Here is a 26,728-nt window from a genome sequence, read left to right as displayed (position 1 = left end):
CAGACTACATACAGAAGACTGAGCATTCTTATTAGCAAGCTCTCTCAGATCCAGGATCTTGCTAGAAAAGATTTTTTAAAAATGAACTTTTAAATTTGTAGAAGTCAGGTATTATTGTTTTCCCTCATTTAAGAAAGCATATAGTAAAAGATGCTCCTAATCTATTCATAAGTCAATTGCCTACAGCTAAACCTGCAGCCTACAGCTCTGTATCTTACCAAATCATGATGTTCAGGCACATTGCAGTGAAGTACTCCAACAGGAATGAGTGGTAGAGTAAAGTTCGGAGGAAGAGGGCCATAAACAACCTGGGCCCCCACAGGAGGAGGGCCATAGATAACAGATCCAGGAGCAATTGAGCCTCCATTTGCAGCTGCAGGAGGAGGGCCATACACCACGGTTCCTTGAGGTACAGGGGCACCATTTGGAAGGGCTGTGTAGATAACTGTACCAGGTGGCTGTACAAAGGCTGGGTCTTCATGAACATGAGCTTCCTCATTTCCTTTATTATCTTCTTTTGTTTTTCTAGCTTTATGTACAAAAAAAAAGTTACTTAATCACTTTTTAAATGAAACATCTTTCAAATGCACACTTCAAAGTAATACACAGTATATATACAAAAATAATAAACACTGCTTGAACTAAATAATGAGTTCAGCAGTAAAACATTTGTAATTCACTCATGCATATCAAAAACATTCATTATGAACTCTAAGCAAATCCATGCTTGGTATGCTCCTGAACATTTTGAGACCATGAGACTGACTTACCTTTATCAGGATTCGTTTTGTACAACCTAGTTCTGACTGGTGAATACACCCAACATCCTCTTGGATTGGGTAAGTCTTCCTTTCTGATTTGACCATGCCCTCTCATAGGCGGGGATGTGCCAGGACACAGTAAACCCACTCCAGAATCTTTTGTGCTGTGGGAAGCAGGAGTCGAGGCCTAAAGAAAAAAAGATGTGTTAATGAGGTACCCCACTCTACATAATAAAGGTAAAATAATTAATTAGCTGTAGGCATTCTAAAACATTGTTTTTTTCAAGAACATGCTATACATAACTGTCTTTCCGTATTTCCAAACATTTTGCTGCTTTAAAGAGCTCAAATATATTTTCTCATATTATCAAGCAAGTGATATACATAGTAATGTTTTTATAAAAATTGTCCTGTGCTATGGGAGAAAAAAGTCTGAGAACTGTCAGTATGCAGGGCTGTCTTCAACCTATTACCAATATGACAGTAGAAAGTGACCAAAGGAAAAAATTAATAAATAAAAATCCAGATTTGTGTATCTACAGCTTTGCTGGAAACCAACAGATGTATGTACTGCGTCCCTTTTAAACTCTTACGTAAATGAATTTACAGTACTGCATTTTGAAAGGTGGCCTCCAAGTCACGTGTTCAGATTTCTATCACTAAATAGCTCTGCAAAGACTTTGTCGGCAGACCTGTTTGTTTACGTGTTGTTTCTGTATTTTTCTTCCATGCCAGTCAATGTTTTTCTTAAGTTCTCCCCAGACCTAGCAAGATTATAGTGGACTTTCCCCATATCATATTGCTCTCCACATAACAGGATTTGATTTTCTGACCTGTGATGATGGCATGTAATACCAATATCCCCTTCTTTTCAGTGGATCTACTATACTGGTGATGTAATCGTTCTGGTATGAAAGCACATTTCTGAGTGCTGCAATTTCATCTTGTAAATTGTCAATTTCATCCTTGTTACCTGTAAATTAATCACATGGTTTTAAAAGCATGTAAGGCTAATAATAAAGCCAGAAACATTCAGAATTTAACTAAATTTACCAGAGGTAAACTGGAAAAGCTAGAAACCGAGAAGTGCTAGGACTGTGGCTGATCCTTAGCCATCCATTTCTTCTGTTCTATATATTCAAAGAAGCAAAGACCTGTACACTTTACATAGCTGTACTTTGTGCATTTCAAATGCACTGTAGAAATACTGTACATTGGAAATGTTAGGTCTTGCTGTTTTCTTCATATACATAGATACAGAGAATCCACTGAAGCAGAGTTATTTAGGGACTGAATATATGTAACGGTGTAAGAACTGTACAGAAAGGTATCCTGAACAGTTTCTTCTACAATAAAATTACAGAGCTCTGAACAGCTTCCCACAAACAGTAAGAAATACGGAGAAGAAAATGAGTTCTTCTGCATTCACGCTTAACTGCAAGAAATGGAGATAAGAGATATTACCTGTCCCACTGTTATCCAACAACCATCTTAAATGGTCAATTTCTGCTTTCTGTTGTTCCAGAGTGTCATTTAGTTGATCTATTTCAAACTTTTGAGAGCTTGATGCAACATTCTTCTCACCAGCTTTCTCCATTTCATGCTGTAACTATTTTAAATGAGTTAAAATCAAAGCAAAGCACTTCAGTTTAAAGTAGACTACACTAAAGCTTTCAAACAGACTTACATTTTCCTAAAGAAGTGGCCATTTGGCACAATGCACATACTACTTTGATACAACAAAATTGTTCTTCCCATCCTCTCTTATGATTGAGGCTTAAATATCTTTATGTGACTGTGTATGTTAAGTAAACCTGTCACCTGTTCGCTAAGTCAGATAACCTAGTCAGTAAGGTTTTCACTTTGTTCTTTGCAAGTGTAAAGTGAGGGAAGAACACTGTGACTTGGAGAAACTTGAAGAAAAAGACTATGGCAGACAACTGAATATAGCAGTTTCAGAAAGTTGCTGAACCACTCTTTTACCCTCCTCATATAATATAGAGGAAACATTGCTCCAACTTACTTGTTCTTCCTTCTGTTTTAGAAGTTGTTGTAACAATTCTATTTCTGCTTCTGCTCGGGCAAGATCCCGAGCTGCACGAGCTGCTTCAACACAGAACTCTTCAGCTTCCTCAAATTCCTAAAATTGAAATTTTATTTTAGCTTTAGTTTGAAAGAATACTTCACAAATTTGCAGACATATGAAAATTTGTGAAATGCAGACTAATGAGAAACATCATCACTTGTCTGTTCCAGATGGACACTTAAGTTTACGTAAAATATTTTCTCCTTTAACTTTAGCATTTCTACAAAGTAGATGTTAGTATGTAGCCAAAAATAATTCCCAGTTTTAAAAGCCTGACTTATAAGAACTAAATTCCATATTTTCTTCTATTTGTCTTATGTAACAATGTATTATTTATCGTTTGATTTTCAATTGCTAGAAGATCAAACTTGCCTCTCCCTCACATTCCACCATGCAGCAACATAGCCCGTCCAAACCCAAGTTTGCTCAGACATTCATCTATTATATTTCAAGATGAGACTGTCCAAAGCAACAGCTTCCATGTGGCAGGCCAATTCAAAATAAAGATTTGAACTTGAATTTAAAAGCAATACCAGAACTGCTACCATTATTATGACATTAGAAAGCACTGCTTAATTATAACTAGCAATTAATTATCAATGTTGATTTACCTCAGCTCGTTCCTGATTAATTCTCAGAACAGTCCCATGAAGAGCCTTCAGCTGATTTTTGGCAATGGATAGTTCAGCAGCTGCCAGTTTATCTGAAGTGATGATTGCTCTCTTTAATTCCTTCAGTTCTTTATCTAGACTGGCAAATTGCATTTGTGCCCTGGCATCTTCTAGTTTTTTCTGAAACCAGGAAAACAATAGGATTTATGATAATTTTCAAATAGAAAGCAGCATGGAAGAAAGACTTCCCTACACATCCTGTTTTGTATTGTATATAGAGAAGTATCAGAAAAATACAAAAATAAGGGTTACCAATAAAATTTAAGGAAAAGACAGGTTATATTTAATTGCTATGTTTCTTCCTGCATTCAATCTATGTCTTAAAATGCAAAATAATTCAGAAGTTTTTTTAATTTTCTTTTCCTGGGACATCAAACACTGTGCATGGACGTGTCCATACTCATTCTTACCCTTTTCTCTAAATCTTCCAGCTGAGCAAGAATAGTCTCTTTTTCTTCATCTGCCTCTTGGAGCTGTTGATCAGCAAGGCCCTGAATTTCTTCCATGCTCTTTATTTTTTCAAGTAGATGTCGAATTTCATTCTCTAACTGACGGACCTTGTTCTTATTCTGCTTGTTTTCAGATTTAACCTGTAAGGGAAATACGTTAGAATAAGCAGAATAACTTTTGAGAAGGTTACTGGCTGTATTTTTCTCCCTGTAATTAAACTCTCTGTAGCTTGAGAGACATAGCATTCAGTCCAAATTCTAACTCACCAAAAAATGAGACAAAACTCATGAACCTGTTAATGACTCCATTGTTACATGAACACCAAAAAGCAGGTCTCTCCTCATTATCCTACAGGTCAAATTAGAGATTGCTTGTGGAAGTTTAAATGCATGTCAAATCCTACTCTTCCAAGCAAGACTTTTTCAAGCTTTATAAAAAAGAAACTAACAAAAAATTGCAAAGGAGCATATGTCATATCTATCAAATACCTGATCTAAAGCAGTCTAAAGTATAAGCATACTTTTTTATTGGTGTTTTTTTTTTTGGTGCCTTAAAAATACCTTCAGTTTTATCGCTGTCTTCACAGGGTTCTTATGAAAAGAATGGACAATATTTTTCTCTACTTTAAACAGAACTTCATGGTATACACAGCATGGAAGTGGTCAGTTGTTTGTTCTCCTCCTTCAAAAGCTCTTGCCTGCTTATACAGTTTTTTAAATAGCAAAAGTTATGACCTGACATACACTTGTGTACACAAGGAAAAAAAAAAAAAAAATCAAAGCTCTAATAATGGTTAGTATTCCTGTGGGAATCATGAGTAACAGGTGTCCTGCTCTGATGTCAGCTGTTGAATTTGCTTCTGACTAGCACCTGTGCTCAGTTTACCTACTCGTAGTGAAACACTTCTCTGAAAGATGGAGGGAAACAAAGATACACCTGTAATGAAGCTTGATCCTTCAGCTGCAAGTTACATATTTTAGACTAAGTTCAAGTTTTCTTACTCTTGCCTTCGTAGTTTTGATACATGCCTGTCTATATTTTTCCTGTACATCTTCCAGTTTTTCCTGCTGGGATGCAATTTCTTCCTGCAGTTGTCTCTGTCTAACCCATGCTTTCTCTTTTTCCCTCTGTGCATCAGCAAGGATGTTATTAAATTCTTTCTGCAGATTTGCAAGGCTTTTCCCCAAAACATCATCTGAATTCCAACATCTGAAAGACAAATAAGCCAGGTTCCAAGACAGAAAACAGTGATTTTAAATTGCAATACCAGATACTGAAACAGTGAAACCTAGTACAATAGTACAAGTTGCAGACATCCAATGTAAATGAATTCAGGTGCGGTACTGAACAGGTTACACTGCACAAGACAGACCTCCACACCCAGCTCTGATTATTCTGTTCTTTGTTTATTCCCATTCTCTGTTGCTGGGGACAAAGGGTAAAAAAAAAAAGTTTGTTCTACCTCTTGCAGTGAAACCCAAGAGGAATGCATATTTCCCTCAGTAGTACAATTACTGAGCTCAGGTGATGCTCTCTTAATTAACCACAGGGTGCTAAATCTCATGTTTGAACTGCCCACGTGGTACTCAGCAGGACGCAGCGGATGTACGTTGTTGCTCTCATGTACTTACCAATTTAATGTGCACAAATCTAACACTGTTAATACTTTTATTTTACTCACTTAATCTCTCCTGCTCCTGTCTGAAGCTTTTCCTTGAGTTCATTTATACGAGCAAGGACTTCCTCGGGATGAATCAAGTTGCCAACTGCATGGCTTAGCTCATTCTGAAGATCTTTAAGCTGTTGTTTCAGGAGATTATTGTCTCCCTTAAAAAAAAAAAACAAACACAAACATAATGAAAGAAATACATAAATTATTAATGCTTATTATTATTATAAAATTTGAATACCTAATTCTTTCTTTCTTTCCAAACAAAGAATCCAACATTTTTTTCCCCAATGTGAGCTGGACCAATATCAACAAAATGAGAACAAGCAAAAATTACAGTGCTAATATCTGGTGAGGATTGTTTATAAACTGGTGGTCCTTGTATCCTTTGAGGAGCATGTGAGATGGGAAAATGGGATCAGATGTATGCAAAGAAGAACTGAACCCAGACTTCCCACAATGAGCAAAACTGCTCTAATTGCACAGTTTGTTTTCTTTTTTTCTTAATTTTAAAAATTAAGGAGGCTCCTTTGCCAGTTATATTTTGATAATCTTGAACCCAGTGTACTACTCTTGCCTAAGAAAATCCCATTGACTTAGCCTTTCAGCAGCTTTAGGAAGAAGCACACTTAGTTTCTAATCCCAGGTAAGATGAGGCACTGATCTGTGACACTCTTTTAAATAGAGGTGTTTCTGAACATCAAGGAATTCATGAAATGCCTAGAAATTCAACGATCACAAGCTGTGTTGCCTATTGTACTTGGATGCCATTACTGTTTTGTGGTAACTGAATAAGCTTCCTCAGGATCACAGCTTTAAACAGATGAAATAAATTCTGCTTTAGGTATTGGACCAGTTTTTCTGCTGCACACAAAAAGTTACTTACGCATAGTGAATGAGGCTTGTGGGAAATAAAGATATATTTAAACAATCTATCAATTCCATTGCAATATAATAGAGCAGCTCTGAAATAATTTCAAATGTCCACAATAGATAAAAGACTATGGTGTAGGGTCTCTGGACAAGAAAATTAAAGGCAGTAAGAGTCATAAGTACTACCGAACTTCAAAACAAAATTTATAAGGAACTCCATAAAATTTTTTATCACTTTCCCCTAGTAGCAGTGGAAAAGCAGACTGCATATCAGGTAATTTGTTAAGGCAACAAAGTACCTCACCTGCAATTGTTTGAACTGAGTAAGCAGCTTGTAATTTTCTTGTTCCTTCTCTTCTACTAGTTGTGCTTTGGTCAGAGCATTCTCTAATGCTTGCCTTTCTTTTTCAAGTTCAGCTTGCAGAGCTGACAGTTCCATCTACAAACACAGAAAACCTCCAGATTAACAGCCCCACTCCCAGCCTGTCACGCAAATATGTAACAGCTGTATTTCTAAAAGAGTAACAGTATGACAACAGCCCCTAAGAAAACAACCATTGCCATATAACAGCTTATATTTCTTAAAACATCATCATCATGAGTGGTATAGCAAATTCTAATACAGACTTAATATGAGCATATCCTACCCATCAGGAAACTGACAGAATTACATTTGTCAGGGTTCTACAGACAGCTTCCAAGTTTTCCCTGAATCACCAAAACTAGAAGACTTGGAAGGGTTGGAGACAGAAGCACTTTGTGTTGAATTTTCATGTCCTCCTGCAATCTGGAACCTGCAGGTGGAATAAATCTTTCAAGAAGAAAGAAAGAAAGAAAAAAAAGAGGCCACCACCACAAAATAAGTTCATTTCTGATGAATGGAAACTGAATCAAGATGGTAGTCACCATCCATTACTGTGTGTGAATCCAAATGAGGATCCCCAACAGGAAGATAAAATAGAAATGTACAAATTAAAGCATATATTGGTTTTCCCCATCAGAAAGCTATTACTTCATGTTTAAAAGAAAAAAAAAAAGGCACTATAAATCTCAATTTCTACTAGAAAAAGCAACAGTGGCCACTTTCTCCTGCTACATTTCACAGTACTGCTTCAGTATTATTTCTCTGACATGTGTACATCTCTTTCCAAAAAGATGCTGATAACTATTTTCCTTTGAATATGGTAAATAAACTCTACTGAGGCTACAAATACTTTGTACCTCTCTTCAATGTAAGGTTACAAGTCCTAGTGAACTGGTAACGTCCATTTCAGGACACATCTAAACCAACAACTTCTTGCAAAGGAATCAAGGTTGGAGACAAGGTACAGAGGAAAGGTTCCCCCCACACCACCAGCCCAGCTGATTATCACCTTGGCAGCAGTAGAGCTCTGTTCTTACCTGGCTAAGTTGTTTCAGTCTTTCCAATTCTTCCTTTTGCTGATTGGCTTCAATGTCTCTGTCTCTTAGCTGGGCTTCCAGTTCAGCCTCATAGGCACTAACATCCCCTTGTGCATCTCTAAGTGATTCGTTTATTTCTCGCTGCTCTTGAAGTGCACCTTCTAGCATTGCTATTTCCTGGAATTTTACATTAATTTCAGAAATATAGACACAGGAGAGACAAGATTTCTTCAGAGTACATCGCCTCTCTTCCTCAGGAACTCAAAGTAACTGCTGTAAAGTCAAAATAGAGCCACTAACTCTAATCACCAAACATTTAAAATTTAATCCTAGATAGCACTACTATATATAAAGGTCAGGTCAATGATGCTACTGTGACAGACTTTGCATAAAGTCTGCACACAAGTTGAAAAGGTGTAGCCTAAAGTGAAACGTGCCTCTGGTATTAAGGTTTACATAATACTTATCAGGATAGTAAGACAGATCTTTAAGTAGCTGGATTACAGGACTGATGTAAGGTCCCTGGGCTAGTGTCCAGTTTTCACTAATGCAATTCACTATGACAGTGACTGCAAGTACATTTTCAGTAATGTTTGAGAGGTAGAGCCTGCATTTCTAAGAGATCTTCTGTAAATACAGATTTACTGCCTGCCTCTTGCTACTGGCTTGAAAGGCCCTGTTCTGTTCTTAATGTGCACGGGCACATCTGACTGAAGTTACACTACCAGAAAATAAATTTGTCCAGAGAACTATGTTTTGACATTTCTTATTTGATTGCTTGCTTAGTTTTAAGTTTACTCTTAGTAATCTGAACTTGGGAAGAAACATAGTACTAAGCCTTACTTTTTTCATGTTTTCTGCATCCATGGCAACTACTTCCAGGTTATTTCTTTCCTCCTGTAGGTCTGTCAATCTTTGCAGCAAAGATTCTTTATCTTTCTGCAGCTCTTTACATTCATCATTGGCCTGTTTTGCTTGGCTTTTAACACTTTCCAGGTATTCCTGTAATCCAACGATAATGCTTTCTAAATCCCTTTTCAGTGCTTCATTAGTTGCTATTTGACCTGCAGAAATGCAAAATGAATTCAAAAATCGCAAAGACACCATGCTTACTTACAAAACACACAAAACTGCCATTCCTAATCTTAAACTGTTCACCTACTGGAATATGAAGTAAGAAGCAGCTAGAATTCAAGAAGAAAATGCCTGCGTTGTGTTTTTAAAGGCTAAGAGTTCCACTATTAGTGTACTAACCTGACCACTGGAAGAGCTTAAAAACCTGCATCCCACCCCAGCTTCCTTCTAAAATGGCATCTTTCTAAAAGATTTTTTTTGTTCATATTCTTTTCTGGGACATTTACTTTCACATAGATTATTATGTATACAAAATTGCAGATGACAAGGATACATTTAGTAATCAACAAACCACTCAGCTCAGACTTGATCAAGAGCCTTCCTGCCTCAACATTTTGATCCTGAACCCCAGAGCAACAAAGCACTTAGTCAATCAAAGCAGCTGTTTGCTCCTCCCACCTTCCGAAAAAAAAGAGAAGGGAAGAAAGAAAAACAAACACACATACACACTACATAGATCAGCTGGGAATAGTTTTTAACCTACACACTCCGTATTTCTTTGAAGCAAAGAAAAGCAGAACTGATTCCCCAATTCAATTACGATCTTATCCTAAATACAAGAAATACTGTAAGACAAGGAAAATATTACCATCGGTGAGCTGCTGCTCCAAGTCCTTGATTTCCTCAGTTTCCTTAGCAATCCTAGAGAGCATGTCATCCAGGCGACTCTCAAGCTGTTTGTAATGTTTGTTCATTACATCCAGCTGCTGTTCTTTACTTGCTTTTTGAGCTTTCATGTGAGCCTGTAAATTAGTTGGAAAGGTCAAGTGGGTCAATGTCAGCACCAATTAAAGAAGTCAACTCTCTATTTTACTCAGTTCTGCAGTGTCTCACTACCATTAGTGAAAGTCACAAGCACAACGTATCTTCTGGAGTTTGGTTTTATTTGTTTGTGTTCCTCTTTACTACCTCACAAAGAATCCCAGGTAGGCAAGTAATGTGTGGCAAACAGCATGATCAGGTACAGTTTCCCCCCTTGCCCAGGCATGATGAATCAGGCATGCATTTACAAGTTTGTATTCATGGCTGCTAGCTTTTTCCACACCTTTATTTTCCGCTATACTATTTCCTGTTTCATTCAAAAACTGACATGACTTTCCCCAGAAGCTTTATCCTGTCATCCTGCATTGCCTTCATGGTAGCCATGCTTCAGAACATGTCAGGTCATCACCTGAAGGAAAACACTGAACAACCAGCAAGCCATGCCAACTTTATAGCTAAGGTTTACATAAAGCAAAATTGTTTTTGTTTTTCTGGGAAATACACCAATTCCACACTTCACACAGACTTTGACCAGGACTTCACACATTTAGGATAAATTTAACCGATTATTTCAATTGTATACAAAGCTAGACTATAGACATAAATAGTGCTACATGTTTTTCACTAGATGAAGTTACCTACAACTTAAATAACAAAAAACTTGGAAAAGTATGTAATTTACGCTGCCATGATAGCCAGCACCTTTCCTCTTAGTACTCAAAAAAGAAATAGAGCTCACAGTAGGACTTTTAAAAACATACTCTCAGAAAAATCACTTATAGAAGTAACTTTATAACAAAGCACTTGGTAAAAAAAATGTATTTTCCCAATTTTAACGTATTAAAATATGAACGTTAGAAGTAGCTTATCGAATTAATACAGTTCAGCCTGCCACCTGTTAAAACCAAACTAACGTCCAGCTTTCAAAAGCGAGATTTCAGCAAGTAAAACGGGCGGCGAGGCGCCGCTGCTGAGTCACTTGGCCGCAGCTGCAGACCGCCCCGCGAGCCCCGTTTGAAAAACAACAAGCACTTACACACAGCTCGCCCTTTGTCTGCTGCCTCCGCGGCCGGAACACGACGCCGCACCCCGGGGCTCGCTCCCTCAGCCGGGCGGCACCGAGCACGGCGGGGCTGAGCCCGCAGAGCCCTCAGCGCGGGGCGGCCCGGGGGGGGGCCGGGCGGGCCCTGCCGCCGCTGAGGCGATTGGGCGGCCGCGGTCCCCGCGCCCTGACTGGAAGCGGGCGGCGGCCCGAGGGGCCGGGCGGCTCCCGGGGAGGGCCGGGCCGAGGGGCCCGCAGCACGGGCCGCCCTCCCGTTACCCGGCCGCGGGGGGGAGAGGCGCGGATTTCGAAAGCTGGAGACGGGAGCAAAGCCTCCAAGTTCTTTCTTTGCATGCCTAAAAGCCTCAAGCTGGCCGGGAAAAGCTCTCATTTTAAAAGACAAGCGCTTTTTTTTTAAAATATTAAAATTAATTTTAATTTAATAGTTTCATAAATGTTTACTGTGTCTGAAAACAGTAAATGGCTCAGAAATCCAGAGTCTTGCTTCCATAGAGATGGAAAAAGATGCTAGAGCTCTTGGCACACCCTTGTGACCTTGAGACCTTGTTGAATCTATCAGTAACAACAGAAGCACCTACAACAGCTGAGGAAGGTTATTAGTCCCCGCCAAAAGGGCATGATAAATCTTTTCAGAATTAGAACTATTTATTGAAAGTTGATTATAGTTTTGGATACCAGACTGTTGCAGAAAGCCACAGCTGTTGCTGCCTGGAATATCAATACAAGCTGTCACCACTCCAGCCAGGTCAGCTTCATCTGCCACTCCAGATATGTTTTCTAGGCCTGCCGCTTGCTAGCCCACTTTAGTGCCAATGCAAGAGCTCTCAGACAAAGCAGGACTTCAGCTACACGCCTACAGCAGTTACACAGACCTTTCTAAAGCTTTAAGGCCATATTCTGTGAAGAGATGTGTGACTTCTCTTACAAAGAAATTCTCTCCTTCCAAGGCTCCGCACAGCATGTTTTTGCAAAGCATAAAGATCTAGTTCTTAACATGATGTGCAGCAGCTACATTGAAAATCGGTTGCACAAGTCTTTTATAATCTTAAAAAAAAATTGAGTTGTACATTTGAGTAACAGTGAAAGCAGAGTCCTAATTGCTAAAGAAATTGCTAAATGGCAAAATAACGTCTATTTCATTAATTATATAACTGAATGGTAATCAGTTAAAATGGCCTTTACTACATTTCTCAGTACATGAATATACGTAGTAGATAAAAATTCAAGATTTTGGTTTTACTCACGTGTCTTGGATCTTTATGATTTACAGAAGCAAGAGAACTCTGCAAGTCTTCAAGCTCTTTCTGCTTTTTCCCTATTTCTCTTTTCTGTTTCTCCATTTGTTTTTCCAGTTCTAAAGCTTCGTTGCGTAGCTGATGCAGGATTTGTATCTTTTCACTCAACTGCTGCTCCAGACCTTCCTTGTTGGCCTGTGAGATCTGGAGACAGCATTAGGAGGTTGGGTAAAACAAACTGGAAATATGACTTTTTAAAGTGTTGTCAATCAGTTAAATCAGACTGGTAGTTTAGCTTAACAGGTTGTCTAAATATGACCTACTTATTATTTTGAATCCTCATTGTACACACATACATGACCCATTTAAAAAAGAATGGGGAGAAAAACACTGCTGTTTTCTACATAAACACAGTTGCAAACACTTTCAAATGCTAACCACTTAGCAAGTCCTTTGCGTACCTTTTTCTGAGCCAGAGCATCCTCCAGTTGTCTCAGTTCCCCTGTTACTTTCAGAACTCGTTGCTCTGCATTTCCTATTGCACCTTGCAGTTCTTCTAATCTTCTCTGTGCTGTAACCCAAAAAAAGTATTAATATTCCATACAACATTGATACACATTTTCTATTAACATGTTAATCAGAAAACACTTCCTTAAACAGGGATAATCAAAGCTGATATACTACGATTTCTCAAAGAAAAAAAAAAAGTCTAACAAGCTTTTAATGTGATTGATACAATTAAATTGATGCATCAGATATGAGACGTGTCCAACATTCTCTTTTCTATATTAAAATTTAATCTTTTCATAATTAATTATCATAAAATAATAGCAAAAAATTGTTACGATTTTGACCCAAAAGACATAAAGGACATGGCTGAGAAGTTACAGCAATTACATCCTTTGACACTGTTATCATTCTCATGTCAAATCTGTGCCAAAAGTTTCATCAGTGGAATAAACATTGCTACATGTATTTTATTTTTATTTCATAAAAAATAAAGCTTTTACCTGAATTAATCTTTTTCTCTTTATCCTCCAACTGTTCATCTAGAGTTTGAAACTGCAGTTTCAGCTGAGATTTCCTACACAAATCATCTTCGTCTAGTTGCATTCTTCCACTCTCCATCTGCTGAGCTTTGTTAGCAATATAGCCTTCTCTTATGAACATATTTCTTTTATATCTGGCCTTACCAATGTATGGGCTTTCACCAGGTACATTATCAAGTTCAATATCCTGAAATGTATAAATCAGTTACATATAAATGTTACGTCATTTATACATCTATCTCAGAAACATCTCAGACTCCCCTCATGCAGGCATCTTTACAAAGATCATTTTAATTTTGAAAGTGACTAATATTCAACACATTAAATAACACACAATTTAGATCAAATCATGTAACATGATTTTAAAATGAGATTTTTTATAACTAATAACTCTTTATAGAGCAGAATATATTAGAATTATAGAAAAGCTATAAAGCTTGATATCTTCTGAACAACTGAAAAGCCAAGAGAAAAAGGAATGAAGAAACCCGTTATTTTAAAATTATTACCTCTGATGGAAAATAACTTAATGGCTCAAATTTTGCATCAATCTTATAAAACGCCAGTTCCTGCTCCAATTCATACTGCTTCTGGCAAGCTCGGGTTAGCTCCATTGTTTTCTGCTTTAGCTAATAAATCAGTAAGCAAAGTAAGTTGATTTCAATCAAGTGTCATCATTATCACGTACATTTCAATTCAGAATAGAGGATGGCAAAGACATCAACTTCAAAACAAAGTTCACATTAGAGAAAGGTAAGATGGTATATTTAGGGTCAAGAATATCACAAAGTACAACTTCATTACAAGATACAACATGACGACTAAGATTAGACAAGAATCCCACAACATAACACAAATGATCACATGAAAGGCCTCTTAAGTTTATGTGCAGAGGTTTGAAAGTAAGTTTTTCACTAACTTTGGAAAAAAAATAATTTGGGTACAATTCTTTTGAAAAATCTATGCCACATACTGAATATATTTACTGCTGCAAATGAGCAATGAGAACTCATTCCTAGCAGTCTTTGTAAAAGGAAAAAAAACAGTTCTCAATTATCAAGTGTATAAAGTCCATACTTAACCTTGTGCTAGTTGGGTGTTTTGTGTTTTTTGTTTGTTTCTTTGTTTTTTAAAAAAAAGGTCCGTCATGTGATTCGTTTTTAAACCAACTTTTCATGCTGAATACCTGAGGGAGAACATGCAGCAAGACTCCAATACACAGTGGAAAGCAAAACTAATGGAGGAAAAGAAATAGAATAGACTGGAATAAAGGAAAGGGTTAAAGAAAGATTTTTAAAAAACAACATATGTCATGCAAAAAATAACTGCTTAAGAAGAAAAAAACTGTACCCCAAAACACTGAATGCAGTGTCACTGGAACACTTTATACGATGTTCCTACTTTATTAACATGCAAAAAGTTCTAGAAATGAAAATAACCACGCAACTCAGGAGCACAGGGGGGCTACCTTCAGTGAGGAATAAAGGCTCTGCGGAAAGGGAACTGTGACAAATCAATACACCAGCTAAAGGAAGAAAGAAGCGAGCAAAGTTTGTCATCCAGAGGGTAAGAGTGGGTTAAGCTGCAAACTATCTGTTGCTAAATCTCACTATACAGAAAACTACATTTTAGAAATAGGCTGCTGGTTAGCGTGTTCACAAAAGAAACAGCTCAATAAATATTAGCAATAGAGAATCTGAAGGATAAAATTGTAGAGGACAAGTTTAACAAGTAAGATTAAAAGCCAAATATTAGGCAAGTCATTCACAACTGAGCACTCTTAAATCAACAGGACTTTTTCCAGGGCCCCTGTACGAGCCTTGCATTTTATAGCTACCAATGAAAGACATTTATTATGCATAAGATTTTAGGATGATGTAAAGAAAGTACAAGCAAACTAATGGGCATTACCTGAAATAATAATCATCAAGTGGTTATTACTGGCATGCAACATGTATGCCTTATACCTTGTTCTTATAAAAGTATTTAATCTTTTTCCCTTATTACAGCAGCATTTTGAAGTCTGAACAACACAGGCGATTTACTACGTCAACAATTTAGCAGCTAGAGGATGCTTAACCTTTCATCAGTTGAAAAAGAATTAAAGAAAAAAATGACTACAGGCCAAAAAATAGTTACTATAAACTATAAATTACGAGATTGATACTGACTGCTTGTTCAATATACTTACTTTTTCCACAAAAAGAATATCAAAGACATTCTATAAAAAGTTGAAGGGTCATTACTTTTGTCTCCCAAAATACTGACTTCTCTTGATCTTTAACATAAATCTACAGCCATTTGAACTCTCCCATTGACACCTATTTCTGACAACAAAACTATTCCAAATATATACTTAGTGCAAGTGATTACCTTACCAATTCATTTTTGGTGTCCACGTCCCTTTGTAGATCTTCATAGCTTTGCTTCTGCTGCAAAGTCTTTTCTTTCAGTGATCTGTTGACTTCATCTTGATGGTGAAGTTGTTCAAGCACTTTGGACTGGTTAAGCTTAAGGTTCTCCATCTCCTTTACTGTGTTTTCCAACTCTCTTTCTAATTTTTCTATCTCTTCTGAAAAATGAAGCAAAAAAATTTTACGATAGAAATCTTTTCCAGCTAAACTTGTTTGGTGTCATTCACTACACTTCTATCATAGCTTTATTACCTAAATTAAACCTCTTTAAAGCTTCCTGCCTGTCATTATTTGTCACTGTCTGTCCATCCAAGTTTTCCAGCGCTCTCAAGTGGAATATGGTGTACAAGCGGTAGTGAGGCAGACTTGCAACTGGATTATCAGCAAGGCATAGAGAAGTCAGATCTTGTAGAGGCTTTAGTTTAGCTATATCATGAAGCTAGATCAAAGACAAATGGTACAATGATTAGACATCCTTCCAAGAACAATTGAACTGAATTAACTGAATTTCTGATTGTAGAAAATGTTATATGTTAGATCTATATCATCCATTTTGGTATTTATGATAAACTGGAAGCTCTAAAAACCTACCAAAATACACAGTACTATGACTAAAGTAAGTTCCTAAAATCAAATTTCTTCCTCCATGAAAAAAATACCACTGCAAAGAGAACAAATGTCATCAAGCTTGACCTTGGAAAGTCAAAGATCACAGGGTCTATGGATATACACAACCTTCCATTCTCCCAGACTAGTTCATGAGACAAGTGAACTTTTATCGTGTGGAATACTCAAGTCTGGTTTCTTTCTCCCCCTAAATACCATGACTCCTTTAGAAACTGTATTATTAAGTAAATTCATTTCATAGACACCCTCTTGTAGATGCAAAACATGGAAATTAAGTCACTTACTGATGATACTTTATTCTGTTTCAAATTAAGGATGCGCAGGGATCTCAGTTTCTTTCCTACCCACACAGGAATATGTTCAATTTCATTCCCTGCAAGGTTCATCTTTTGTAGATTATGCATATGTTCTATGCCTTCAATCTTACTGAAAATAAGAAGAAAAGCATAACTCATCGTGATGCATACCAAATTTACAGTGCAATTGAGGCATTACGGACAAACTACAGCAAAATCTTTCTCAACTAATTGCCATTCAAAGAATAGCAAAAAACAGTTGCTTGCTGCAATGGTCTGATAAATTAAATGAAATTACACCAGCTTACCTTCAAGTGCTATGCTAAGGCCAAAAAAAAAAAAAAGGGCAAGAATTTGTTGGTGGCAAAACCTTAACTTTTACACCTCTCCCTTACAACATTAAAAACATTATTTGAATGTGGGACAATAACATTTTAGTATACAAATCTTGCTCTTTTTCTTCTGAGAATGTCATTGCACACTTATGCAACACTGCTGAACCAAAATAAAAGGGTTTATTTTTTTTCTCCAGACAAAAGCAAGAATCAACTGTAAAGTTAGAGTGTACAGAACTACATTTTTTAGTAGTACACTTAACCACTAACAAGGAAAATATACTGAGTTTTAATTTCCTTGGGTGTTGATCTAAAGATAAATGTCATAACAAATTAGGGTTGAACGTGCTCTTGTTGCTCTGCTAATTTTTGAGTAGAAACCAATTGTACATAATTAAAGTCTGAAAATGTACAGTGCTAGCTAAAAGCTACTATGACCTTTTCAATTCCTGTTAAGTGAGGAAGTTGTGTGAATGCAATCTGTAGAAATGCTAGTGTCTTGCTTACTTAATATTGTTAACTTCTCTACTGAAATTGCAACTTCTCTACTGCAAAGTCAGTCATGTAAAGATCATAATTCACTAATAAAAAAAATTACAGGAAACAAAGATGTTTGCTATTGCTTGAACCATGACTCTTCCGAATTTTTTACACTATTCAGAAAAGATACTAGACTCCTGAAACAGTGAAAGTGAAAAAACAATTTAGTGAGTTTACAGCCTGCCTGATCAGGTCCATTCAGCTTCCTCTTCTAAAGGAAAAACTTCCTGTACTATGGGTAACAATATACAGTACAAGTTTAATTAAATTGGGATATTGTATGCTCTTCGTTATGGTATCTGGAAACTTGTATTTCTTGCTTGGTTTCCTAGGAAAACATTTTTAACTGAAGCCTTGGTAAATTAACAGCACTTCCCAGAACTATTTCTCCTTCAAATACCTTTCTGAGGATATTTCATAGGAACTTGCGATTTTTAATAAGAGCTCACCAAAGCATTATGGTCTTGCCATCCACAGATGGGAAATTCAGTTTAACTTTTCACACTTCAGAGATCTCATTTAAACTATAAGAGAATGACAGCTTTAATAGTTTTGGTAAGATATGATGAGATTAAATGATTAAGTGTTTCTGCTTACCTGATTTTGTTGCAAGACAAATTGAGCTCACGCAACTTCAACAGTTTATCCAACTTTTCAATCTTTTCTATTTGGTTGTTGCTAAGATTTAGTGTCTCTAGTTTAGAGCACTTTTCCAAATTTTCTATATACTAAAGAACAGAAAACATGTGACTTAGCATTGCACTTTACTTCTTTAAATGAGAAAGGCAGATTTCCATTTTTACCAAACACATTCATTAAAAAAAATGCAAAGTATTTCTAACATGTTATTAATCACTTTCATTGTTGCACCCTCTTTTAACTAACAGCCTTCCATAGTGTTGGAGGAGTAAAACTAGATTTTAAGTTTGCAGTGGACCAATCTACACAAAAGGGAATTTGCTATAAAGAACCCCGACTAAAATAGCAGCACAATCCAAAAATTAAGAAGTTTACACAGTGTTCTCAACTTTATTCAAATTGATTCATGGTTTCTTCTTTTGCACAAGTCTCCATTGACATTCTCTCTATATATACATATTTTTTATTTTTACAGAAGCTTCTACAGAACTATGCTAACATAATTAGAATACAAAGGTCTTTTTTTAAGTGGATATAAACAATTATTTTTTATATATATATACACACATATATATCAAAATGTACTTTGGTTTTATTAACAGTTATTTTCAATAACTTACCTTAAATTTCTTGTCCCCATCCTTTGGGGATGAAAGATTGAGTGAGCTTATACATGCCAAATTTTCCTGTTTTGACAGGACTTTTATGAGGGGTTCTGTGATGTACTTAACTCCTGGACTAACACCATTTTCATCTGAAATTAAACAAAGAAACTACCTTCAGTGGTGAAACAATTTGTAACCTTTACATTCATCTTCTACTTCACCCTGAATACAGGGAAGGCATTGAAAATTATTCTCCCCCATATGGGATGAGAAGAAACAGCACACCAGATGCATTTACAGGAAATGACGTGTTAGCATAAGCGGGTATATTCTTTCAAAAAAGGCACAGTATGTTCCTCCCTTTTTTAGTATTCTCCGCTGGTGCATTATTCTATACAGCTTTCACTGCTATCATTTACACATTTGAGAACCAAGAGTTGAAAGCAAATTACTCACATTTCTTTCCAGCAGATCATAGATCTTTAATCACAGAGTTGACAGAACATTGGCCTTTTGTGGTTTTATTGTGTACTTTTACACCAGCAGTTTTTTTTATACATTACCTTCATGAAACTTATTTTCAAGAGCAGCTTCTACATTTTTTGCTGTAATATCAAGTTGCTGATTCCTCTGCTCCCTGTTTTTGTGAGCAGATGGAGACGTCTGTTGGCTACGAGGAGATGGTGATCTGGTGCTTGAACCAACAGAAGACATTGGACTAGGTGTCCGAGAAGATGGCATCTGTGTTTTTCCACATAATGCTTTTTTTATGTAGCTTTTCTTCATTGCCAAAAATATAGAATATCATATGACCAATATCTGGAAGGAAAAAAATAAATGTAATTCTCTATGTAAGTCAAAACTCTTAATTGTTTGCTTTCCAACAAAGGTGCTAAAGAAGTATGTTGTTGAAGGATTTTAGGTGCTTGTTGTTTAAATATCTGTGCCTAATGGCACAATGTATTGCTTTAGATGATACACAGTTTGAGACATCACAGAGGTGATATTTGAAAAATTGTCTTTTTAGCATAGGAAATATTTCCAGCAATAATAGGGTGCCAAAAATATATTTAAACCAATTCTCCAGCGGGTGACAGCTTCCATTTTTCATGGGCCAACGCATATCTGGAGGAATGTTATAGCTGTATACTTATGCCACTCTAAAGCACAATGCTAGGAACTGTGCTGAACTGCTTTCTGTTTTGCAGCTCATCTTGGTAACTTTGGCATGTAATTTATGGCTTACGCAAAGTCTGGAGACACTCACAACTCAGGCTAACATAGTTGGCAGAGGACAGAAAGACAGGATGAGGATCCCAAGTGCTTTTACGGAGGCTAGAAATCATCCACTTTGTAGCTAAAAGAGCAGTTACAAGCAAAAGGGGGAAGAAAAAAAAAAAGGAAGTAAAAAATAAATAAATAAGTATCAGTCTAACACTGGCACAGTGTCCCCTTTCTGCAACAAATTATTCTGTGACTGAGTGGGAAGTTCCAGAGAATTGTTAATGGCAGCTTCCACCGATGACGAATGTGGTTTCCCTACGGGTAAGCGCAGAAAGAGCCATACTCATTGTGTGTGTGGAAGCCCTCGTAGTAAACATCTCCAAGGGATGGGGTTTTACCAAAACCGAGACCCTGTAAGCAAAAACACATTCTAAGATGTTCTTTAAGATAAAAGCATGTGCTTTTAGGGGAACTTAGACACAATGTAATCACTCATATAGCTTAACGTTGAGAAAGCTTTTTTTTTTTTTTATTACAATGGAATTTTCAATGAATCTTTAAAGACAAAAAAAGAATGAAGGTAAAAGCCACTCTCTTGTAAGCCAGCATATACAGACACAACTCATTCAGGGCCGGGAAAGTGAGATTTGAAGGGGCAGAAGAGGCGTAAGACGGCGGCGAGCAAGTGAAAAGCTACCATGGAAAGCGTCATCATGCTTTAAAGAAAAGCAGCCAGTTACCTTAACGCTTAGATTTTACAGAGAAAAAAATGCGTTCTGGCAACGAAAACCCCGACGAACCTCCCGTGCTCTAAAGGGCGGGAGCGGGGGGAGCGCCGAGCGGTGCACCCTGAGGGGAGCCCGAGGGGCCCGGGTGCCGCCAGCCAGCCCCGCGCTGGGCGCTGCGCACCCGCCACACCGCGTCCCGCCGCTGACAGGACGGCCAGCCCGGGGCAGCGCCGCTCGCCCAGCCCGCGGCGAGGCGGCCGGGAGCGCGGTGGACGCCGAGAGGGACGCGGTGCCCGCTGAGGGAGATCCCCTCGGGCCGCCGCTGTGCTTACCTGCGTTGACATGGTAACGCCGCTTCGCCGCTCGCCGGGGCGGGGGCGGGCAGGGTGGCCTCCCACGGCCTCCCGCAGCCCCCCGCGTGAGGGCGGCGGCCCCCGGGACCCACCCCCGTCCGCCACCTGCCTTCCTCCGCCGCGCGGTCCTCGCCCCCCCCCGCCTCCCGGCCGCCACGCCCGCGGGTACGCGGCTCCTTTAAGGACCCGGCACCGGAGGCCGACCCGACGCCATTTTGTTTGGTCGCTGGCCGCCGACGGGCGACCGGGCTCGGGGGCGGGACCTCTCGGAGCCACGCCCCTCCGCGCCCCTGTCCCCGCCCGCCGCTTTCCCGCCCGCGGGGTCCCCTCAGGCGCGTGCGCCGCTCCCTTCCCGCCGCGGGGCTAACGGGAGCCTCGCCTCAGGCTGTGTCCCCTGCTGAGGGGGTGCTGAGGGGTTTTGTCCTGACTGAAGCCCCAGTGACCCTATGAAGTGACCCTATATATAACAACCTGTTCCCTTCTCATGCTATTGGGGATTTTTTTGTTCGTGCTTTATACGTCTGCGTGTATCACATTGTAGCCTACACACGTAAAATTGTCCTTACATGGGTTTTAACTCCAGAACTCAGTGAAGTAGGCCTAAATGCAACACTATTTTCACAGCAATATTTAAATAAAGCCTTTTTAACAGCTTGATGTTACGTGTGTGTTTGGAGTCTGCCCACTTTGTAGGTGTGAAATGTGCAGCAAGTAGAAAAAACAGTAAACCAAATCTGACAAAGAATGTAAGGAAGACATAACTATTAGAGTTTATAACCAATACAAGTTGAAAAGCATCCAGAATATTGTTAGACCTTTAAAGTGTTTTCCAACATTCTTTACTGGTTACTACTTTTTATTTACATATCACCCACATGAACATTCTTGTGGTTTTGTATTGACAGGTATTTGGACGTGTTTTTTTTAATAACAATCGTTATATTTTATTATTTTATTTTAATATTAATATACTTTATTATTTCATACTTCATTGCTTCCCTTGTCATTTGTAACTTCAGTTTCTGAAGGCCCTATTGGTCTTCTTGTAATTGAATTTTACATTGATCAGAAATAGTTTTGTAAATAGTTTTCCCGTAAAGGCTGACTCCAGTGTTTATTTAAGCTTGAGAAGTCTTACACAACTTTAGTTTAACTTTCTATAATCCTATTTGCTTAGATCCTATGCTTAAATACCAAGTATGCAGAGCTTTTATTAGTTTCTTTTTGCAAATGCTATTTACAATAGTACATGTTCTGAGTGTATTATGCCCTAGTATTTTCATATTCTAATGTAGGTACTCAGAAAGCTGGCATAATCAGGAATACAAATAGCTAAAAAAAATAAAAAATAAATAAAAAATTGCAAGCAAAGAGTTATTTCAAAACAAAACAAAAAAAGGAAACTTCTGATCTAAAAATATCAGGACAGTCTGGTCAATATAATTGAAATGCTTTTTTCTTCAGAAGCAAATTTAAAATCATATCATGGATTTAAATAAAAAATATTTTCTGAAGTACTAGCTGAATCTGATTTTTTGTGGTTTTGTTTTTCTTCCTGTGAAAAGTTTTATATGGCTATCTAACAGGGAGAATGTTAGGATTGACAGAATTGCTCCATATGTTTTAAAAAAAATGAAATCCTAAGTTTAGCTGTTCTGGATTCTTTGAGAGTTAAAGAATTTGGAAGGGGCAATAACATTTTAGTAAAACAAGATCTGCAATTAATTATTAACTGTGGGTGATACGTATTGGTGGTATTTCTGTTCATCTACAGCAGAAGCCAGATAGAGTTGAATCCAGATTTGTTAGCGTTGTTGGTGTGTTAGTTGTGATGCTATGGCTATTTTAATATTTTGTTTTATTTTGTTATTTTCTGGAACAACTTTTAGTCAAGATAAAACGTAAGTAAAACAAATATAGTATTTACTGGAAATGATACTTGATAGTTGACTGCTATTTTAAGTGAATAGATACAGGATTTCAGTAGAGCCAGTGCAGAAGACACTATTCAAACTGATGTGCCTTCACAGGCAAAATTCTTACTAATGTATGTGGACTAACCTTAGAAAAAGGACTGCTGCTTCTGGAATTACTCTATTTGCTGCCAAAGAAAGGGGTAGAATCAACTCAGTACGTTCCATAAATTCTGGACATAATGAAAAGATAAATGTGCAAAAAAGTTAAGTAAAGCTTGGTGCTTGATACCTTTTCTATAGTGCCTGAAGACATACTATGCTATGGGTTTCATAAAAGCTCTTATTTATAGCAATCGATCTAGGTGCTATTACCATTTCAGAAAAAGGTGCATGTATATTGAATGTGCAGCAGCACTTCATATATATATATTTACATTAGGTATAATATATGTTCAGCTATTAAAGCCTGGTTTGTGGTTTTGTGGAATAATGCATACTTCAGTTTATAAAGCAATGAAGAAATCAGGGTAATCCTACAAAAATTTACTCACATTTGTTTTTATTGTAAGTTGCCCTTTCATTTCAGTAAGAACGTTGCTGGTGGGAAAACTATACAAGTATGCTACTTGAAGCATTAGCGTTTTGGGTGTTCATTTGGCAAAATAAGTAATTATTTTTACATAAATATCCTGTCATCGTAGGCATGCTTTTCTGTGTCTGCAGAATCAAATCCGTATATATTGCCTAAGCTGTTATTTGGTAACATTACATTACAATTTTCATAAAAATGATTCTAACTGGGGCTATGCTGTTTCTAACTTCTGTATTAGAATAACTTTGCCTGATCTTTAGCTCGTTTGCTTTACCAGTGTCTACATGAATGAATTACAAATGTAAGTAAGAAATACGAAAGTATAGTTCCAATACCCTTTTATTATTTCATATTTCGTATACAGCTATGTCCTTACAGCATCAAAGATTTTCCGAGTTGGGACATCTGAGAAAGTCGTAGTTCAAGCTTTTGGTTATGAGAAGGAATTTGCAGTCAACGTTGCCTTAAGAAGCTTTCCAGATAAGCTTGTTTCTTATTCGTCTGGCAGGATTTCTTTAACTCCAGCCAACAAATTTCAAGATTCTGTAACTTTAACAGTAAGGAATTTGGACTTTTCTTGTCATGTTTTTATTGTTGCATTTAGTCGTTAGTGTTAAAAAAACCAAGATTGTGGTAAACTTACAGTTGCTTATACTGGGAGGAAAAGCCTAGGGCCCTGACTTGTCAGTTTGCTGTGTGTAGTTTATTTCATTTTAGTTTGTCTGAAACTGAAATTATATTGGATAAAATGAGTGTAAAGGAGTGATGTCAAAGCTAAACATAAGATCATATTATTTTAGAAACATTATCTTGTTTGCATAACATTCCAAAAACAAAAAGGAAGGGATGGAAAAGTGTTCAGTGTAGACAAGATACCTCAAATGAGTGTTCAGAGTAAGCCAAAATGGCAACTGAACTGAAGCTCAAGCCATTTCACCAAACTATCAACCACAACAGCAACATTGCTGTGGCTGAGATTCGCTATGTATATAAATGGAAGTCTGGTAAATTAGACTTTCATAACTTCATAACTTGTGTTTTAACTGCGCTATTTCTGTTCTTGAAATAATACAAAATTGAAAATACTTCTTTGTAGTTTAATATTTCAGACTGTTATTAATGATGTTAGCAAGAATAAGCCCTTTCTGTGGGTGTTGATGTTTTTGTTTAATAATAATTAACAACAGAATATTAATTGCTATTCAGAACCTATTCTCAACAAGAAATGCTGTAGAAAAAATACTTGAAAAATATTTTAATATTCTTTAACAGTATCTCATCTCCTCCAGCTTCAACCAACAGATTTAGCAAGAACAGCAGATTCAGTCAAGTATGTGTATTTGGAAGCTGTTTCCCCGCATTTTACCAGATTGAAAAAAATTCCTGTTTCCTATGAGAATGGCTTTCTTTTTATTCACACAGACAAACCAGTTTATACTCCCGATCAGTCAGGTGAATAATGTTTATTTCTCTTAGTTTTTACTTAGTTTTTATGAGCTGATGACATTGACAGGGAACGAGGATTTAAATGTACTTTAAGCTCTTGTTCATAGTGTATTATTATCAGTCACTATTTATTTTCTTAATCATCAAAAGAATATTTTGAAATATTTGATCATACTGTAGAAATTAATTGTTTCTCCCGATATCCTCTCCTCTGAATCCCTGTCCTCTACACCTTACATGATTAATCTGTGGCACAAACACTGGAAAAATTGTACAGGGAATATGTATTAAAAAAAATTGTCAAGAAATAATGACAACTGAATTGTTGGTTTTGTGTAGGTTGAGCTTATTTGCTGCAAAAGTGATCTGTTGGTATTGTGATTGTAAGAAATAGCCTTGCACTGTGATTTGAGTGCAGAAAAAGTGTTGGTGCAGGATCTGTTGTTGCTAGCATGAATAAATATTGTTTGGATAGCATACTGACAAAAGGTCAAAATCGTTCTATAAATACTAAATAAATTAGTAGAGAAAAAAAGTTTTATGTTTTTTGTTTGTTTGTTTGTTTTAACATTAATAACAGTACGACTTTGAGATTTATTGTAATGTTTCTTACAGTGAAAGTCAGAGTTTACTCTCTGAATGAAGATCTGCAGCCAGCTCGGCGAGAAACTGTCCTAACATTTGTGGTATGTTGTTACTGAATTTAAATTCAATATTGTGTGGGTCACAAAAGCAATAAACCTTCTTATGTAGTAAATCAGCATTGCAATGGATATATAATAAAATTGTTAAGTAAGTATTTTTGCAATAATAAAAACGTTAGAAATTTTTTTTTTGCAGGTAGCCAGACATCTTTTAAAAGATCTAAAACAGACTGCACACTTAGATCTTTTCAAGTCCTTGATGTGAAGTTGTTACAGAATGGAAAATGAAAAACTATGAATTATCCTTAATATCTAGGGAAAGGATTTGTGAGAAAATTTTGATAATATATGGTTTTCATATTGTTGTTTATTTCTTTTAAGATAGAAAAAATAATCAGTAGCTCCTGTGCTATGTTTTTTTAACCATAACAATAGTTATTATTGTTATTACAGTAACCTTCTAGCAATATTAAGTATTGTGTAGTAACAACTTTTAATTGTTGGAAACTCAGTAAAATGTTTTATCAGAATTTCAGAACCTGAATTTCTTTGTAAAATGTTTACATTTTGGTGCTGTGAAATGGGCAAAAGTCTTAGAAATGTACATTATGGGCAGGGTCCCACTAAAATCACTGAATGAAGATTTTTCTTTTAATAAGAATGATCTAACTGCTGATTCTTTTCTATTATTTTTCAAAGGATCCTGATGGAGTAAAAGTGGATATCATAGAAGAAAAAGACTTTACTGGAATAGTTTCTTTTCCTGACTTCAAGATTCCTCCTAATCCTAAGTAGGTATAATTAATGTTCTTTGAGAATTATTAACATAATACTGCCTTTTCTTTTTTTCAAAAGACTATCAGAATGTCTTTTGCTGATACACAGAGTGCCCATGGCTTAAAACTTGGAGATTTCTATCATTTCACATAATTAGTAACAATGGTATAGATAAAGAACTTATGACAAAGTGTTCTTCTTTTTAGCTAACTTCCAAATGAACATTTGTCTCTTAAAGTGAAATGAGAAGCTTACTGCATGTATTCTCAAACATATGGAATATCCTCACTGTAATGAGAGAAAGTGAGGAGATGCAATAAGTGAAAACACTGGTGATAAAACTGAGATAAGAGAGCAGTTGGTGGTGGGTTTGTCATGCTCAATTAAAAAATAATAAAAATAAATTTTCTGTTGTAGAGATAGAAACACTGTCAAAAA

The 26,728-nt window shown here is 37.0% G+C and overlaps 2 protein-coding genes across 3 annotated transcripts in view; one reads left to right on the top strand and one right to left on the bottom strand.

Annotated features, from left to right (window-relative positions):
* CNTRL (centriolin) overlaps positions 1-21,134 on the bottom strand; it is a 33,792-nt gene extending 12,658 nt beyond the window's left edge. Inside the window, exons 1-24 of one of the 2 annotated variants that reach the window (XM_083807454.1) lie at positions 20,895-21,134; positions 19,174-19,429; positions 18,626-18,759; positions 17,964-18,094; positions 16,480-16,621; positions 15,821-16,007; positions 15,533-15,726; positions 13,664-13,783; positions 13,116-13,341; positions 12,567-12,676; positions 12,115-12,309; positions 9,635-9,788; positions 8,755-8,975; positions 7,912-8,088; positions 6,815-6,949; positions 5,650-5,795; positions 4,997-5,177; positions 3,929-4,108; positions 3,459-3,638; positions 2,785-2,901; positions 2,226-2,370; positions 1,595-1,734; positions 771-948; positions 219-529 (exon numbers count right to left, since the gene is read on the bottom strand). In XM_083807454.1, coding sequence (XP_083663580.1) covers positions 219-529; positions 771-948; positions 1,595-1,734; positions 2,226-2,370; positions 2,785-2,901; positions 3,459-3,638; positions 3,929-4,108; positions 4,997-5,177; positions 5,650-5,795; positions 6,815-6,949; positions 7,912-8,088; positions 8,755-8,975; positions 9,635-9,788; positions 12,115-12,309; positions 12,567-12,676; positions 13,116-13,341; positions 13,664-13,783; positions 15,533-15,726; positions 15,821-16,007; positions 16,480-16,621; positions 17,964-18,094; positions 18,626-18,759; positions 19,174-19,396 — 3,927 coding nt within the window. In that variant the 5' untranslated portion in view covers positions 19,397-19,429; positions 20,895-21,134. Of the gene's footprint in view, positions 1-218; positions 530-770; positions 949-1,594; positions 1,735-2,225; positions 2,371-2,784; positions 2,902-3,458; positions 3,639-3,928; positions 4,109-4,996; positions 5,178-5,649; positions 5,796-6,814; positions 6,950-7,911; positions 8,089-8,754; positions 8,976-9,634; positions 9,789-12,114; positions 12,310-12,566; positions 12,677-13,115; positions 13,342-13,663; positions 13,784-14,622; positions 14,648-15,532; positions 15,727-15,820; positions 16,008-16,479; positions 16,622-17,963; positions 18,095-18,625; positions 18,760-19,173; positions 19,430-20,894 lie in introns of those variants that run through there. The other variant, XM_083807455.1, reaches the window with a different exon arrangement.
* A 1,266-nt stretch (positions 21,135-22,400) lies between these two features.
* Positions 22,401-26,728, top strand: part of C5 (complement C5) — a 28,016-nt gene continuing 23,688 nt past the window's right edge. Inside the window, exons 1-5 of the mRNA XM_083807456.1 lie at positions 22,401-22,816; positions 23,788-23,980; positions 24,713-24,875; positions 25,485-25,555; positions 26,213-26,304. Coding sequence (XP_083663582.1) covers positions 22,752-22,816; positions 23,788-23,980; positions 24,713-24,875; positions 25,485-25,555; positions 26,213-26,304 — 584 coding nt within the window. The 5' untranslated portion in view covers positions 22,401-22,751. The remainder of the gene's footprint in view (positions 22,817-23,787; positions 23,981-24,712; positions 24,876-25,484; positions 25,556-26,212; positions 26,305-26,728) is intronic.

This window comes from Anser anser (genome assembly GCF_964211835.1).
Source record: "Anser anser genome assembly, chromosome: 21".
NCBI classification, from domain to species: domain Eukaryota; kingdom Metazoa; phylum Chordata; class Aves; order Anseriformes; family Anatidae; genus Anser; species Anser anser.
This window is presented reverse-complemented; position numbering and strand designations above follow the sequence as displayed.